Consider the following 17,168-nt stretch of genomic DNA (forward strand, 5'->3'; position numbering starts at 1 on the left):
GACGAATTGTGAGTTAAGTCGTATCATTGAGATTTAACTTTTTTACCATTAAACCTGCTCGTTTGTGTATTTTCATGTAGTCCTGTAGTTTATTTTTTATTGTTTATATGTTTAATAGATTTGTTTTAATCGGCCACAGGAGTCCTGTTCTTGTCACGGTAAAACAGCGATGCCTTGTGGCCGTGTGCAGTTACTGCCCTGTTTAATCAATTTGATTTTTAAATGAGGAAAAGTATCATCGTCATTTATATCATGAGAGTCATATAACACATTTTATAACACCTGGCTGTGTGGACATAAAACCTCAACACTGCATTTACAAAACCAGGCTGTGAGTAAGTGTCTTGTTAAAATAATTCCAAATCTGGACCAGAGTTTACATTTTGAGAGTTTCTTTCATGAGTATAAAGGGAAAAAATGGCAGCTCTGGCCGTAACAGGAGAGATTGTTTAAAAAGGGGATTTGGCATCTGTCAGTGTTTCAAATGTTGTGGCAGGTTTTGACCGTCATGAACTCTTTTCCTTCACCTCTAAACGGCTGTTTTAAAATCTAAAACTATCTGAAAGTATTACACGTCACAAACCAAACTGTTGTTTCACTTCGTGGCTCAGGGAATGATGCTGTTATATAATCTTCAGGATTGTGGGCCTCCTTTCCAAAATTGAACCTGCACATTCGGCTGTGTTGAGAGAAACAGGCGTCTGTGAAACGACTTTGGGTTTTTAAAAAGCTTCAGATTGAACAGTGAACTGTGCAGAAATATTAGAAACTGTTGTTTATTGGCACAAAAATTGGCTTCACATTGTTTTCTACATGTTTACGAGTAGACATGACAACAGTAAAATTAAAAAACGATTAGCAGCAATTAAATGATCTGTGCTGGCCTCCCATTGGTCTTCATCAGTGTGACAGGCAGATGATTTATCCAATGAAAAGTCCACCTGACAAAGAGACACAGTAAGTTGAGTTCAGCCTTTAAAAAACTGAAGTGAAGTGTTTTCACCTGGCGTCATGCTGCACCTGTCACTTCAACGCTGGCTCCTGTGACGTATCGAGAGTCGTCTGACGCTAGGAAGGCACAGACGTCAGCGACCTCTGCAGGACAAGAACAAGGACGTGAGTGAGGAGGTCTGGGAAATGTAGCGTGTCAGACACACGTAGACCAGGTACAGTCCACGTCCCCCTAAATTTACTGCACAGGACAGAAACTGAAGGGAGTCAACGAGGACCGAAGGTGTGAAGAAGTGACGAAGGGCTTTGAGGTAACATTTCAAAGTGTTTCATGTCCACCAGGAAACAGCTGCTGTAAAAGTCTGCAGTGAAAACAAACCAGAGCGATGCGTCTTCACTGACCTGCAGGCTCGCCCATTCTTCCCAGAGGCACCAGGGACAACATCTGAAACAAAAGCACGACGGGTCGTCAAGATCTGATCTGCTGGGAGATTATATTAAAGGCTCGTTTAAACACAACAACACAAATTCCCACGTTGTCTTCCTGACTTCAGCGATAGTTTGTTGTACATCTCCAACTTTATCTAAATGCACAAAATGTCATTTACAGCACAAAGTACTGGTGATTATATTGACTGCATGGTATTCACTGCAGATCTACATCGATGACGTAAACAGCAGCTTTAGACCTGAGACATGATTTCACTCCTGATGGACGGATGAAGTGTTACTAAATCTGTCTGCACCTGTGTGTGTGTGTGTGTGTGTGTGTGTGTGTGTGTGTGTGTGTGTGTGTGTGTGTGTGTGTGTGTGTGTGTGTGTGTGTGTGTGTGTGTGTGTCGCACCTTGCCAATAACCTTCTCTGGAACTTTCTCTGTCATCGGAGTCAGTATGAAACCTGGCAGCACACAGTTACAGCGGATCCCAAACCTGGAGGAGGACGGAGGAGACGGCTGGAGCTTCCTGTGTGTTTGTTCACCTTAAACTGAATCAGCTGTGCGTGATGACACGTCACCGCTCTCACCTGCTGAGCTCTTTGGCCGCCGTCCTGGTCAAACCCTCCACTCCAGCTTTAGAGGCGGCGTAGTTTGCCTGGCCGATGTTTCCCGCCTGCAGACATTAACCACGCGGTGCATCAGGTGCTGCAGGATTTCATTTCAGAGTTCAAACACACCACATATTTTCACAGAGGCCCGAAGACGTCGTCCAGCAGGCCCTGAAAGGTGTCGTTTTCAAGCAAACTCGTGTTGTGTTTAGAATAAAAACACATTCCTGATGGAGTTCTGCAAGTTTATTCTTGTGTCTTTTCACTATCAGAAGTACTGTGATGCATTTCTGGATGAAAACTTTGAACATGAAGAGTCAGAGAGGAGAAGCCTGCCGGGCTCGCCTCACCTTTCCCACAATGCTGCCCACAGTGACGATGGATCCTTTGGGGGCTCCACAGGCCACCAGAGCCTGAGCCACAGCCTGAGTGACCAAAAAGGAACCCTGGGAGAGACGCAGGAGGAAAGATGAACCAGTGCAGGCTGTTCTGGGAAACCTGTCCGGATTCTGCTGCAGCTTGAGGCAGACACGCTACAGGCCACCGTACCTTCAGGTTGACCCGGATGACTCTGTCAAACTGATCCTCCTCCATGTTGAGCAGGAAGTCGTCCTCCGTGATGCCGGCCGCGTTCACACACACTGATGGAGGCTGGAAGTAACGAGTCTGCAGAGGAAGAGGAGGACATGAACTGCCAACAGAGAAGAAAGAGAGGAAGACAGCAGACGTGCAGCATCCTCACATACAGTTAACAGAGCCGAGAGGAAAATTAATTTGACATTCATGGAAACATTATTGGGCTGTGTCCTCTGTCCGTCCCTCACACCTGGATACTTGTGACCAGCTGCTTCACGCTCTCTTTCGACGACACGTCCACCACAGCCGCCATGTGACCCTGTCCTCTGAGGTCACTCGGCAGACTCTCCAGCGTCTCGTTGGCCGACTCCTCGCTGATGTCGGCGACCACCACGGAGGCGCCCTCAGAGGCGAAGCGCTGGCACACCGCCCGCCCGATCCCACTGCCTCCTCCTGGGTGGGAAAAACGTACTTTACCAACAAGGTGAACTCACTCCAAAGTTAGCGTCACTGGCACTGAGCTGGCTGGTTGAGACGGAAAAAAGACCGAGATTGACGACAGCGCACAATGTTAAATACAACATCCTGGAAAGAGAAGCAGCATCCTGTATTTATCCAACTATAAACACTAAATGATGCATAAAATATAAACTTACCTGTGACCAGTGTCAACCTTGATATAAGTCTTGTGGCGGCCGCCATGATGTCTTTTTTTATTTCCTGTGTTGTTGTAGCTTTCGGTTTATCCACTAGATGGCGCCAACAGACCATAGGCGGTGTTGGAAACCGGAGAGTCATTTCCTGGGCGTCACCACTGCCACGCCCCTTCAGAAAACTAGTAGTCTCTTGATTTTGAACGTGAGCAGAGATTATGATCGATTCTTTTGCTCCATAGTCTCTGAAGTAAAGTTTGGACCAATTTTTCACAAACCGCATATCGTCCAAACATTCTGACAGTGAAATTTTATTTTTCAGACTAGCAAATCAAGAGAAAATTAACTTTGTTGGAGATTTATTCCTGTCTCGGCAACGCGTTCTCGCGACATCTGTCGAACTCAGCACCGCGAGAAGATCTGGAGCTAGCATATGAAGCTATCAGCTGAAAATGAGCGGCAAAGCACAAACGTTAAATTTGTTCTGTAGCTGGTGTTAAATTGTTTGGACGTGGACGACTAATACTCCGTCATTAATACGTTAGTGTTCAAAATGTCCGGTAGGGCTAAAGAGGAGGCAACCGCGCCCGCTGGGGAGACAGGAAGTGTACCTTTTCATAGCATCAGCGCATCTTGAATACGATCATCTTGTTGTGCTAGAGCATCTTTGGTAGAAGGTGGAGTAAAATGAACTTTGCTGCTGTAGTTGGTTAATTAAGACTGTGTCATTAGCCATAGCGTCTGGGTTTAGCTCGCCGTAAATCAGCCTCAGTTCGTTGCTTCTCATCTAAAAGTTATCGTATTAGTCATGGAGGAGTAGAAAAAAATATTTTAATAACGTTAAGTTTACATATTTGGTTGATCGGACTGATGCTGTCCACAAAATGAATAACAAACAGCTTCCGGGCAGCTTTTTTATATTGATCTATTCAGTCAGTGTTTCTCTCACACACACACCTGTCAGCTGTAAAGATGATTTGTTTTTGTTTGTTCAAGAAAACTTTATTTAACCAGGAAGTTACACCAAATGGAGCCAACTCGGTCCATTTAGTCTGGCAGTGATGTAGATGCTGTTTTCTCTGCAGCGCAGGAGAAAACTTCAGCTCTGTAAGCTCTGTAGTTGTTGGTAAGTGCTGATCCTGTTCCTTCATTACTTCTGAATCTGCTTCATCTGATTTCCACTGTTTTATCTCGCAGGAGGATTTTATGGAAAGTGAGCGCTTTCCAGTGAAACTCCTGCTGGAATATGAGACAAACTGAAGTAATGAACACACTTTGGTCTTCTACCAGTTTTATACTTTGCATAATGCACACCTGCACATAGTAGAAGTATGCATATATAATACATTTCATGTCTATGCGGCGCATCACATAGAGCACTCAAAGATGTGCAGATACTCATAAAGTGCACAGAAACCTTAATTTATATCAACAGCTGTGATGAAACCAGCTATGTCTTCATACATCAGCAACATGACTAAATCAATATGAATATGACTGAAATGGATTCTGTCAAAATAAACATACTGGTGCGCCCACCATAAACTGTATTTTAACACACAGTATCATACCCTCAGGTTTAAAAAAACTGCTTGATGCCAACTTTAAATGTGGCAATAGATTATAAAAGCGCAGGTATGGTCTTCGTCCCAGACAGATCCCATCCTCCAATGTTTTTTATTTATTTTTTTCTTTCTCTCCAATTCTCATCCAGTACATCTCTCTGATCCCCCACCTGTCATGCAGGTATGTGACAGCAGCCCAGGGACAAATAGGAGGGTAGGACAGGCAGTGCAGGGCAAAATCATGCTGTTTATAACAAAAAAAATTAAGAAAGGAAAAAGAAAAAATCTCTGCAAACACAAACTGGCCTTGAAATAATAAACTACATTTTAAAGCATTTTATAATCGTTTTCAAAGGGTCGTCATCTCGTGACAATGTTCCTACGATTTGTATGAGCCCAGTGTGTCCTTTTAGTCACACCATCTGTAAAGAAAATACCCCCCCAGTCGGTGAAAAGATGAACATGTCCCAGTTTATTTATATACAGGTGTTCAGATGAAACGATGGAGTCAAGTACAGAGGCGTTTAGATTTCTGACAAACTTCAGAAAAGTAAGACTGACAACTCTGTGGAGTAGCCAAAAAAAAAACCTTCGCTGGACAGAAAAGGCTTTAAGTTACTGAAGGGAAAAACCAAAACATGCTCAAAGGTTGAGACTGTAAAATATGTACACTTCTACAATCCTGACAGTTCAATCTGTGCATATTTCAAAGAGTAGACGTCGACTTAAAAGCGTTTGATTACTTTCAGTATTATGGAAAAAAAAGCATCTCCATTCAAATTCCTAATAAATAATCAGTTTCACACATACAATACTTCAATCTCAAGCCACAGGCGATTTTAAAAGAAGAGAAAGCTGCTTAATAGCACCAGTAAACAAACAGTGCATTGTTATCACAACATTAAACCATCTTTCTTTGTCTACTGGTTGAACTGACTGCTGGATCCCAAAATTTAAAAAGCCACTTTCATGTTTCCACCAGCCACATTAATTTCCTTCAAAGAAAACAAAAACCCTCAGAGAGGCTAAAGAAGAGAAGAGCTCACCATCCACAGCCTGAAGCTGCTGGTGAGAAACTGGAGTTACTAACATTTAAATCACAAACAAGTAAACTTACTCTGAAACCAAACTCAGTACAGAAAACAAAGCGTTCAGCTGCCATGATCTCAAAGGCCGAGCAGCGTCAACGACAGCAGTTCTGCTGCTGCGACGCCACGGTGTTAAGAAGTGATGGTCCATGGGAAATCAACCCAGAAGGCTTCACTTCCTTGAATAAATATCAAATGTAAAAACCAGCAAAACCTTTTAGGTAAGTCTAGTCAGATGTTGAGTCAAACAGACCTCAGCGCCAAAAGAAAACCAAAGAACCAAGATGTTATTTGGGCACAGGTGAGCGGACAAGACACGTCCTCACAATTTATTAGCAGATTGGTCACAAGAAGAAAAAAAAAGCAACGTGTTTACAGAGAAATGGAGGAAGAGAAAAAAAGACAGCACACATGGGAACAGAAATATTCATGTAGAAACTGACGTGTCACTGGGTCACATTTCTGTACAGTGGCTAACCCTTTCAAACAGGAGCATGAGTACACGAGGATGCAGGAAAGTAGTACATGGTATGCAGATGTTTGTCAGCTGCTCTGTATTGCATGCATTCTGTATTCCACTGAACCAAGGTGCTTCTGCGTGCAGACTGATCTTCAACGCCTGCGTCAAAACTATGAGGAACTTCACAAGGCTGCACTTGTGGTGCCGGATCTCACACTCCCATATGTGCATGCAAACACATACGTGACACATTCATTCATTCATTCACAAACACACACACACACACACTCACGCACGTGTTTCCCCTCTACCTTCTGTCACTCAAGAAAAAAAAATCTAAACACAAACTAAAACACAACTCCGCCCACACCAGTTCATCTTTCCCCGAATGAGGGAATAAATTAGCTCCATAAAATGCTTCTTTATAAAAGAAAAATAGATATTTATATAACTGTACACCTTATCTATACAGCATAAAGACAGAGAGCACGGGAAGAAGGGAAATTATCTCCAGAAGTAAGACAGATTCTGGCTCTAGCACCCTTATCCCTCCAACGCATGCTTCGCTCTTCTCCGTTTTTTGTTTTTATGCAGGAGATGGAGCATCCCTCGCTCTGCCCAACAAGGCCAGTCCTCCAGAGAACAGCGACGAGTCTCCCCTCTGTCCATCCATTCATCCATCCTCAACTTGTGTGTCCAGGACAGGAGTGGATGAATGAGCTGAGCGCAGGGAGAGCTCCATCTCTCTCTTCTCTGGTTCAGACCAGTCGTGCCTCGTGCTGGTCTCGTCCGATCCGTCCTGCGGCTCCATCGTCAGTAGCTCGACTGCAGTTCAGTCCACGCGGTGGGAAGTGAAACGCTCAGGGCCCCTCACGTGACCCTTTCTCGCCCAGAAACCCTACGCCTCTCAGCCAGAGTCCGAGTCGCTTGTGTCTGAGGATGAGGAGGAAGATGATGATGAAGACGAGTCCGAGGAGGAGCTGCTGGCGCTGAGACGTGACGGCTGGGTGTGCGCCTCTGTTGCAGGTTTCTCTGCTGGAGAGAACAAACACACACAGTCAAGACACCAGACAGATGCTGCACGTCCCTGACGTCCTCCTGTAACGCTGTCCTCTGTAAGAGCACGGACAACTTACGTTTGGTCTTAGGAGGCTTCTTTCCAGAGTTGAGCTGACCACTGACGTCCATCAGCCGTCTCTCCAGCTCCATTTGTTTCTCCAGAGCGAGCTCTTCCCGGGACTTACCAGCAATGTTGTTTTTACTTGCTGCATACAAACAGAGAAGTAACAATACCAGTAAGACACTGAGGTGCTGTACTACTTTATCTCCACTGAATATGTTGCACACTGCTTGGCTGTGTTTAAAGACCATTGAGGCTCTGAGCTTCCTTTAATTAATAATTTACATTTTATACTGATCCTTGCAGTTTTTAAACCAATCAGAGGGCCAGAACAAGCACAAATCCCCAAAATGACAAGAATCATGAAGCATCAGAGCTATCACACATGACCTTTTTTTCATACCATCATGCTGTTTTTGGATTATGAGCCTAAATCAACAATTATTTCATGTTTCTGTCATTCTACTAACCGTATGGCTTTCGAGGTTTCTTCCTCAGACACGTCATGACGTATCTCTCCAGCTCCCGCAGCGTCGATGGCTTCAGTGTCTCAAAGTCGATCTCAATCTCCTCTGGGTTGGTGTCTCGCAGCGAGGGCTCGCGGGACTGGATGATGTAAACGACGCGGCCCAGCTTCTCACCGGGCAGCTTGTTGATGTCCAGGCTGAGCTGACGCTTCTCATCGTACGACATGGGTGCCGTCTCCTCCTCTTCATCTGAGTCGAAGTGGCTGACTATGGGATCGTGGACCGGCTGAGGCATGCTAAACGTCATGCTGCCTTTTTTGGATCTGGGGGAAGACAGGACGGGTGGAGGGACTGTTAAAAGATGACTGAGGGAGCGTCTATTCTGACCCACAGTGAGATAAAACATAAGAGCCTTTGACTTTACATAGTTGGATTACGAATGATGTCCTTTTTGCTTACTTCTGACACTTATTTAAAACTATTAGAACTTTCTGTTTATTCAAATTTTACAATATGTAGATTGCTAAATTTCTGGGGCCCCAGCAAACACTGCATGCAGCACATACTTTCAGTCCCAACAATGTCCAGTAGGGGTCAGTACTCACTTGCTCTTGTTGTTTTTCTTGCTTGGTGCTTTCTTAATCGGTATTACGGGGCACGCAGGTGCCCGGGTGCTCTTGGGTTTTGGAGTCTTGGTGATCTTGGGGGCCTTGGCTGGTTTAACAGGCGGCAGCTCTTCCTCTATCCTCCGGTGCTTCTCTTTTTCTACCTTCTTCTTCTTTTTCTTGTCCTTCTTCTCTTTCTTTTTCTTGGGTTTGACGATGGGGCCCTGGGAGAGCGCAGTGAGCTGCTCATGTACAGCTTTTAGCTGAAGGGGAAAAGACAGACGAGTCAACAGAATACCAAGAACAGGACACAGCAAAATTAGAATATTACGTCAATACCACAAAAACTTGTGTTTGAACATTTTGTTGAATTTCTGGTTTGGATTAATGTACTGGAGTACAAACCTGTTCCTGCAGCTCTGCCAGCCGGTTTGCTCTCTCCTCCTCGGAGTCAGAGCTGGGACTGCTCTCGCTCTCCTCGCTTTCGCTGCTAAGCTCGCTCTCAGATGACGATGAGGAAGAGGACGAGGAGGACGAAGAGCTCTGGGGTGCTGGAGGCTCGTCTGGCATCTTAGCAAAGCAGAACTCAAAGACGTCCTAAAAGAATTGAACAGCATGTGAGTGAAAGCAGAAGCGAGGGAAAGAGGAGAAGAGCAGCAAGCAGAACTGAACTATTGTAACTGGTATCACTGGAATAAGTAGTTACCTGAAGTTTTCTGGCCATCGCCACCACATCATGATCAGGTGGGTTGTATTTGTAGCAGTTGGAGAACATCAGTCTCACGTCAGCGGAGAACTGCTGGGAGTCGCGGTAATCTCTGCTGTCCATCTTCCGCTAAAGATGACAAGAGAGAAGAAGATATTTTAGTCAAATACTGTATTTCAGAAAAACTAAACAAAGGTTTCTGCCATTGCCTGGTGTCACGCCCATTCTCCGCCAGAAAAACCACACCTGAAAAGGTGAAGGGCGGACACAGGATGTCCATCCAACTTCCATTTTTGCAATATTTGGAACATTTTCTAAAAAGGGCGAACCCCCCCCCCTCCTCTGTTCTAACAAATGCAGACAGTTTGTTCCTAAGACAAGTACCTTGATGGTGCTGAGGTCCATGGGCTGCTTAATGATGTCGTGGTAGTCGTGGAGGCCGAGCGAGGAGGCGTCGACAGGCTTGTAGAAGGGCCAGGCGTAGGCTGCGTGCTTCTTCGACAGCAGCTCCTTCAGCACACCGTTGCAGTAGCGCAGCTGAGGGCCAAGCTTGCTGCGGCGCACCGGCGGTGGCAGCATGGAATCTGGCAAATCCTTCTTGGGGGGCTTGATGGGTCGTCCGCTCACTCCTCTCCTGGCCCCTGCTGTTCCTTTGGTGCCCATCATTACTGTTCCACAGCCCATACCTATGGCCATGCCCTGGCTGAGGCTGAGGCCCTGGCTCATCCCCAGACTGGAGTTGTGGTCCACCCCCAGAGAGGTGAGGGTGAGTGGGGAGTTGTGCCCACCGCCCATCCCCAGGCTGATGCCACTGACACCCATGGTGCTCATGATGGGCATGGCTACAGTGGTTGGGGTAGTTGTGTCTGCTTTCCTCTTCACACCTTTTTTCTGTGGTTGGAGACAAAACAAAGAGGAGGTGAGTCAGAGAGATGGTGATCTTCATTCATTTTATCCAAAATACTGTCGAACTGTATCCATAAAAACACAAAATGTTGACCATTACCTTAGCGGTGGGCTGTGTGGGAGGCAGACCCGTGATTGTTGGGATGCTTTGTTCGGTCGGAAGGGAAGGCGGCAGGCTCTTGGTCAGAAGTGTCTGTGGGGGGGTTGAGAGGATGGAGTCAGGTGTTTCCGGGGTGGGAGGTGAGTACGCTGACTGGGAGACAGCTGGAACCTGATGAGCTGTTGTCACTCCTCCAGAGACTGGGAGGGAGAGGGTCAGGAGGGGAGGAGAGCAGAAGGGAGGCATGTTCAGAAAAACAAATAAAATAACCAGGAAAAAAGTTTACATGCATGTTCTGTGTGTGTGTGAAGACTGTTAGCATGTCTGGCTGCATTAGCCACTGCTCACCTGCGGGACCTCGACCTTTCCTGCCAGGTTTGCCCGGTTTGCTCCGCGGAGGGGGGGGTGGCAGATCTAGCTCCTCCTGGGGCATCTGAGCCACTTTCTGCAGGAATGCCTTCTCCAGAGACTGAGCCATCAGCACTATGTCATCTGTAGGCTACAAAGGCGGATGTTCAGACACAATGTTAACAACAGCAGAGAGACGGTTCTATGTGGTTCAAGTCAACACACAATAATTCCTTAAGTCTCCCCAAATACTCTTACAAAGTTTAAACTACATCTTACAAAGTGATGGCTTCACTTGGATAACATTTTGCATCTGAACCAGCATCTGTCCAGATGACTCATTTGATTCATATTAGATTTTATAAAGGCTGTTATGTCTACAATAATCAAGATGTGTGCCATGGCAGGCTCTCTCACACTCTCTCTCTCTCTCACACACACACAAAAAGTCTTACCTTGTTGTAAATGTAGCAGTTGGTGAACATGGTGTTGAAGTCCTGCATGCACTCACTGGCACTACGGTAGTAGTTATTTTCCAGTCTCCTTTTAATAGTGCCCATGTCCATGGGAGTTTTGATGATCTTATGATAGTCCTGAGGGGAAACACAGACAGTCAGGACCATTGAAGGCACAGTAGGAAAAGACCTTTACAGACAAACTGATGACTTGGCTAAGTGGCTACCCTCCTATGGACACATTTCCATTTTTTGGCATTGGCACTCACAGGCAGGCTGAGCTTGACCGCATCCACAGGTTCGTGGAAGGGCCAGGCGAAGTGGTGCCTCCACAAAGACTTGAGCAGGACTTTCTGTAGGAACTGAAGTTGGTTGGTCATCTTCCCCTGTCGACTGGGATCTTTCACCTGGGGCTGTGGTGGTCCCAAATTTGCCATCTGATTGAGGGGGGGCATCCCAGGACTCTCAAAGCCCTCATAGAGCAGCGAAGGTTTCCGGATGCGTTTCCCAGCTGTGCCAGAACTCTGGTCCATCGTTGTGACTCCCATTATGCCAATCTCCCCGACGTGGGAGCTGTAGACAGTAGCAGAAAGACCAGCTAAGTATTTGGCACAGGCTGTTAGTATGATGCCAGATAGATATCTACTACGCTCTCATACGTGTTGTTCACCAGTCTCATTTAAGACATCTGGTACACTGCCTGCGTTTGCAGCAACTCAAAATGAATATGGAGCTGCAACAAAAAGGCTTAATTTGCATAATAATTATAATTAATTTGTATTCATAACTCAACAGCTGTCAGCAATTTAAAAATATATATAATACTAAAAAAACATGTAAAAAATATTTACTTCAAGTGAAATGACACTGTCTCCCAACACTTACGGAAACATTTATTGTATATACTCCCTCCTGTAACTCCTGGGGTTGTTGTCTTATTCGTTCATGCTGATATAATATTATCGTGTATATACTCTATATTATAAAACCCATGCTGCACACTCACAAGCACAGAGTACAGCATAAATCCCTTGACAATGCATGCAGTCACACATTTGAAAAGTTACTCAGCAAGCCTCCATCAGCCTGACTTGGAATATACGTCTGCCAAAGCAGCACTCTCAGTCCCAGGAGAACAGGCATGACTACCGCTTCCTCTTCTCTGGGCCTATCTCACAGATTAAAGCAACAGAAACTCCACCCCCCTCTCCCCCAAACGACTGTGGGTGTTACAGAAATGGCCCGTCCGTTCTAGACTGTTCCAACTGAAATGCCCACAACACACCCAGAAATTTACAGTAATTGTCTGAAACTGATTAACTACCAGCCAATGTGATGCTAATGATATCTAAAGTAAACATCCTGCTGTGCTGTACACTTCTGGGGCTCTGTTGACCACCGCAGCTTGTTAAGTTAATCGGTAATCAGAGTTAATCAATAGCTAAGTTTCCACAATGCAAGCAAGTCTAGAGTATAAAAAATAAGTCAGATACCTTTAAAACAATTCCATAACCTGGAATGTGTGAAGGCTTAAATTTGTAGACGGAGTTGGTGTGCCATGTTTTAACACCATCATTAAAGACAAGCCGTAATATGCCTAAAACACTTTCATCATGCCTGGGAAGACAGTCTCTGCACAAGTGGAACAGTCACAAGTAAAATACAGCAAGTGAAACTGAAACTGGTATTACAGCAATCCTGTGAAATTTAGACTCCGTAGCATGCAGCTACACACTACTAATAGTCGTGCTTCTCAACAACACTGATTAAGCCAAACTCAGTACCATTTCACACTCGTACCACCACAGACTACGGGTGTCACTCTTACTTATTCCATTAGATGACAATTGTTGCTATATATACACGGACACCCAGGCCATTATGCTAAAAAAATGATATTTTCCCATCAGAACCAACTTAATGACAATGTATTCCTGTGTGTTTATATATAATAAACACACTACAATCACAAATTAACAACAAATTTCCTTGATTAACAAAAGTGACTGATCGTCTGTCATCACTAGCATGAACTCACCATAGCCCATCTCCACTGACCTACTGACATTGCAAAACCTGTTCCAAGAGCTACTGTGGGCATTTAGGGTCATCTGGTGGACAACTTATCAAGCACTGAAGCTAGTCCACGTCTGCTGTCCCCTTGTTTGCATGGTCGTTGATGTGTGTGCCTTGAAATCTGACTTCCAAACAGGTTTATCTGCCCATCAAGAGCTTTTCTCTTTGGGGTGACCTTGAAGCAAGTGATGCAAATAGTGTTAAGTATTACTGTGTTTGCATCATGCTGTAAATGGTGGATCCCATGGGACAGCACTGGCAACTTGTCTATGACCTGTGCCACCAGCCTTTATATCTGCACTACTCCACCCTACTCCTGTACAAAATTCTTCGATATATAATGAGTATATTGAGTAAATGAGCTAGTTACACTTAGCTGCCACTGCATAGACAGTGAGGCTATAAACAAGAAATATAATAGAAATATTAAATCTATTTGAACAATTTATGGTAAAGCAATCTGTTTTGAATGATACAACTTTTGGAAACACATTTGACAGTTAGTGTACTTTATTATTAAAAAGGAAAGTAATCATGTACATAACATTAACATCACTAAACAAAAACATTTTTTTAATATTAGCTGTAAACCCGATTAACAAAGTAAAACGCGGTGCGCGTATCTAGGGGAAAACAAAACATAAAAAACAGGACACTTCATACTGAATACAGTAGATTTAAGTTTAAGATTTTTAATTAACGTTACGTGTTTACCACAGTGTTACCACAGTTTCACCTAGCTTGGGTTGATTGGCACTGAGCGATGTAACCAGGCAACCGACTGAAACACCCATGGAGCGCCGCGTTAGCCCTAGCGCTACAAAAACGTTGTACAAGTGATCACAACAACGCCCGTCTGTCACATGGCTACAATAACAACCTGACAACAGGCAATAATGCCGGTGCGACCGCGCTCATCTGTCTCTACAACTACAGCAACTTGTCAACACTAATCTAGCTCGTGTTCGTAAAAGCTTCTCATTCGCTAGCATACGTGACAACGCTACATGACATGTCGTTAACGTTGTTAACGTATGTTGTCAGGTTGTTTAAGTCGGTGCGTTTCCGCTTAAACTCCTTTAATATAAACAAAGCCAGGCGCAAGTGAGCGACAGAGCAGCTGTTGTACTGAGAAACGACGCGATCTTGAGAAGCTAATGCTAGCAACGCTAGCACCAACTGCCAGGCAGCGGGAGAGAGCGGCCAACGGCAGAGGCGCTCCGAAGATGGCGCCGGAGTGCTGCGAACAACAGCCGCAGCTTGTTAACTGGCAACCCGCAAACACATTTTATTTCTTCAATATGAATCTTGCGTCTAATCCCTTCAACGACAAGCTCCTTCCTGCAGCCATTCAGTGTCCATTTCCCTCCTCCGCTCGTATTACAGCAAACACAGGGTGCCAGCAAAGATATTTTGAAAAAAAAAATCATGACAAATGTTTACAATATTCCCTCTGATGGAAAGCTGAGAGTCAATTTTACCGGTAGATACCTGTCAAGGAGCGGGTTAACAGCCATATCCATCAGGATGGATCCGGATTCTGTTTTTAGCTAGACTCGGACCTGGATCCGTCTCTGTTCGTCAGTTTGCTCCGCTCCCCGCCACTGTGAACTCCTTTAATCTGCTTCGTTGAAATGGCGACGCTGCGACTACACCCGTTCATTTATAGACCACCCATCCACCCTATTGGATAGACTTCCTCAGATTGTCCACGCCCTCGGAGTTTCTATTCGCTATTTACAATGTCGGTCAAACTCACCACACCCCTTGATCCTGTGGCTTCCCTGCCAATCTTTCAGGCCAACCTATTCGCAAGTTTCTGCTGTCCGTCAAGGCAACTGCACGTTACTATTGGCCCAGCCTATTCAGTATTACAGAAGTGCTGTCTGTAACTGGTTCCTCAACATAATCCTACACAAAACGCGAGGGCACCGAGGCCACCCTCCTGCTTATCATATTACATTACGTCAACGTGTGCAAAGCGACGACAGAGATTGGTCAATACGGTTGCAACGCGGGCTTCCAGGGTAAATACCAAGAAGCCTATTGGTTATTCCACTGGATCACGCGTACCCCTGAAGAGTGAAGTCTCATGGCCTCTCCCCACGAGCTCCCCAGTTGTGTCTTTCAGAACACACGTACCGCCGCCATCTTTGAGCACTATGACACAATGTATTTCATTAATATTACTCACAATAAAGGGAGGTAAAACTAAAAAACATAAAATATGCTACATATAGTTCGCTTACAAGCCCAACTGAAAAAAGTAGCGTCCATCTGCTGCAGATCAAGGCCGCAATGTGAGAACAACGGCCAAACAAGGCCTCTGTGGCTCACAAACAGCAAAGCAGGACTAACATTAATCCAACCTTGCAATTCTAACTGAATGTATCACAGTGAGGCTGTCGGCCCCATTCGCCTCAGGAAACAGACCACACCTAGCAGGGTAATAAGAACTACCACCTATTCACTGAATGACACAGCAGTTTTCCTCACTGACCTCATAATTCATTTGATCAGAGCAAAGGCTGCTTTTGCTCAACACAACTGAGTAGACAATCACCCTGACAATGACATTAATTAACGCGATAAAGGACAACACAAAGAAAAATCCTGCATGGGTTTGAAAATGCAACTACCACAAACCTTTGAAGTTTACAAATGAGACTGAACGAAATCTGTTTTGAAATCATTCAACTAAAAAACTCCCAAACGAGTAAATCCTTACAAGAATTCGTATCTTTCAAAACGAACGACACTTATAAATATGACCACACAAAATGGTTACCTAACCACATGCGCCCATCCCCCACACCAAGGTTACAAATTCCTTACAATGTCACTCAAATAAACGATGTAAAGTAACAATTGGTCATCTTATATTAAATATTAGTACTGTTTCCATAACTTCATGCTCTAATAAACGAAAAAGAAAACCACGGAGTACACGGTTAAAATGTAAAGTTAAATTGTCGCAAAGACAAAGAAACATTTTCAAAGTATAACATAAAAACCTTGAATTTAAAGTAAACACAAAAGTCGACTGGTAAATCCCAAATAATGCGAAACCTTTCTTCAAAACAATCTTCTTGTCTTCCACCTCGATACTTTTTAACCAACACATTTCCCTCAAACATGTCCGCCTTCTTCCCCCATTCCCTGCGCCGGGTGGGGGAGGGGAGTCATGTGATGAAATCAGCCTCAAAGCCTCCGCACAGTCTTTAGCAAAACTTGAACACGTGGCATTCCACCAAAAAGGCAACCAAACTTATCCACGGCGCATCCCTTCTCATGAAAACGTCCCTCCATATCCACACCGTGTGATTTATACCAAGTATTAGGCTCAAATTTGTGAATAAAGTTGGCAAAATATCCGAACAAAGAGCATACTTTCGACTGGACTTGGCTCGCTCCGATTGGCCATGCTTAATCACGTGACGAAAACGATTTCAGGACTATTGATTGCGCCATTTCCCCAAATTCCTCTATTGTAATCCGTTTCTGCTCGCAGTGATCCTTTACAGCTCGTGCGTAGTCTCCCAGTTTGTTTCTAAACGGTTAAAAATGTCCTTTTTCTCCAGATTGCGACTGCCGTCGATCTCTGTGTATGTTGCAACACGAATTACTGCGCATGCGCCCCTGCCAGCAATGCACTGTGGACGCAAGAGGCTGATCTCTGAGCGGTTTTTTTTTGTTTTTTTTGTCCATATGGTGAATGCAGGGAAATGATGAGCGTTACCTCGAGGAACGTCAGGAGTTGGTTTTAATCACCCTTGACCCTTGAATCATAAGTTATCTATCTATCTATCTATCTATCTATCTATCTATCTATCTATCTATCTATCTATCTATCTATCTATCTATTCCAATTACTGTGATGAAAGACATAACTCTCAGAAAGTTGGCCATGATTATACGCAATAATAGATAATAAATTGCATTTTATATAGTTTATTGCCTCCTTGTTCTTTAAGTATATTTTATTTTTCTTCATTTTTTTGCATGACGTATTACAGTTTGTTTTTTTTGTTTTGTTTATTTTTGTAT

At 44.5% G+C, this 17,168-nt stretch overlaps 2 protein-coding genes across 6 annotated transcripts; both read right to left on the reverse strand.

The window, feature by feature from the left end:
* Positions 1–761: 761 nt before the first annotated feature.
* Positions 762–3,343, reverse strand: hsd17b8 (hydroxysteroid (17-beta) dehydrogenase 8). The gene is made up of 9 exons (XM_070984808.1): positions 3,229–3,343; positions 2,823–3,025; positions 2,546–2,662; positions 2,347–2,442; positions 1,976–2,061; positions 1,797–1,881; positions 1,354–1,396; positions 1,021–1,095; positions 762–941 (listed from the first exon to the last, which is right to left on the reverse strand). The coding sequence occupies exons 1-9, from the start codon at positions 3,341–3,343 to the stop codon at positions 922–924; spliced, it is 840 nt and encodes a 279-aa protein (XP_070840909.1). The 3' UTR covers positions 762–921.
* Positions 3,344–5,242: 1,899 nt separating this feature from the next.
* brd2a (bromodomain containing 2a) lies at positions 5,243–16,768 on the reverse strand. Of its 5 annotated transcripts, none has more exons than XM_070983987.1 (12): positions 14,613–16,768; positions 11,315–11,618; positions 11,046–11,183; positions 10,591–10,741; positions 10,243–10,442; positions 9,621–10,127; positions 9,237–9,365; positions 8,936–9,127; positions 8,531–8,793; positions 7,929–8,248; positions 7,475–7,603; positions 5,243–7,373 (listed from the first exon to the last, which is right to left on the reverse strand). In XM_070983987.1, the coding sequence occupies exons 1-12, from the start codon at positions 14,642–14,644 to the stop codon at positions 7,246–7,248; spliced, it is 2,493 nt and encodes an 830-aa protein (XP_070840088.1). In that variant the 5' UTR covers positions 14,645–16,768; the 3' UTR covers positions 5,243–7,245. The 5 variants fall into 5 exon arrangements, with proteins under 5 accessions (XP_070840088.1, XP_070840089.1, XP_070840087.1 ...); XM_070983988.1 differs by having other exon boundaries at positions 16,512–16,761; XM_070983986.1 differs by having other exon boundaries at positions 16,191–16,754.
* Between the last annotated feature and the right edge of the window lie 400 nt (positions 16,769–17,168).

This window comes from Chaetodon trifascialis, chromosome 17 (genome assembly GCF_039877785.1).
Source record: "Chaetodon trifascialis isolate fChaTrf1 chromosome 17, fChaTrf1.hap1, whole genome shotgun sequence".
Taxonomy (NCBI): Eukaryota; Metazoa; Chordata; class Actinopteri; order Chaetodontiformes; family Chaetodontidae; genus Chaetodon; species Chaetodon trifascialis.

Bases quoted from the DNA above. Each gene is read 5' to 3' on its own strand.
- hsd17b8 (XM_070984808.1), bottom strand. From the start codon at position 3,343: ATGGTCTGTTGGCGCCATCTAGTGGATAAACCGAAAGCTACAACAACA. The intron at 3,026-3,228 runs GTAAGTTTATAT...TTTCCCACCCAG, and splicing joins AAGGTTGACACTGGTCACAG to GAGGAGGCAGTGGGATCGGG. The intron at 2,663-2,822 runs GTGTGAGGGACG...CTTCCTCTGCAG, and splicing joins AGCTGGTCACAAGTATCCAG to ACTCGTTACTTCCAGCCTCC.
- brd2a (XM_070983989.1), bottom strand. From the start codon at position 16,245: ATGTGTTGGTTAAAAAGTATCGAGGTGGAAGACAAGAAGATTGTTTTG. The intron at 10,742-11,045 runs GTAAGACTTTTT...CCGCCTTTGTAG, and splicing joins ACTGCTACATTTACAACAAG to CCTACAGATGACATAGTGCT. The intron at 7,604-7,928 runs GTTAGTAGAATG...GTTTGTATGCAG, and splicing joins GAAACCTCGAAAGCCATACG to CAAGTAAAAACAACATTGCT.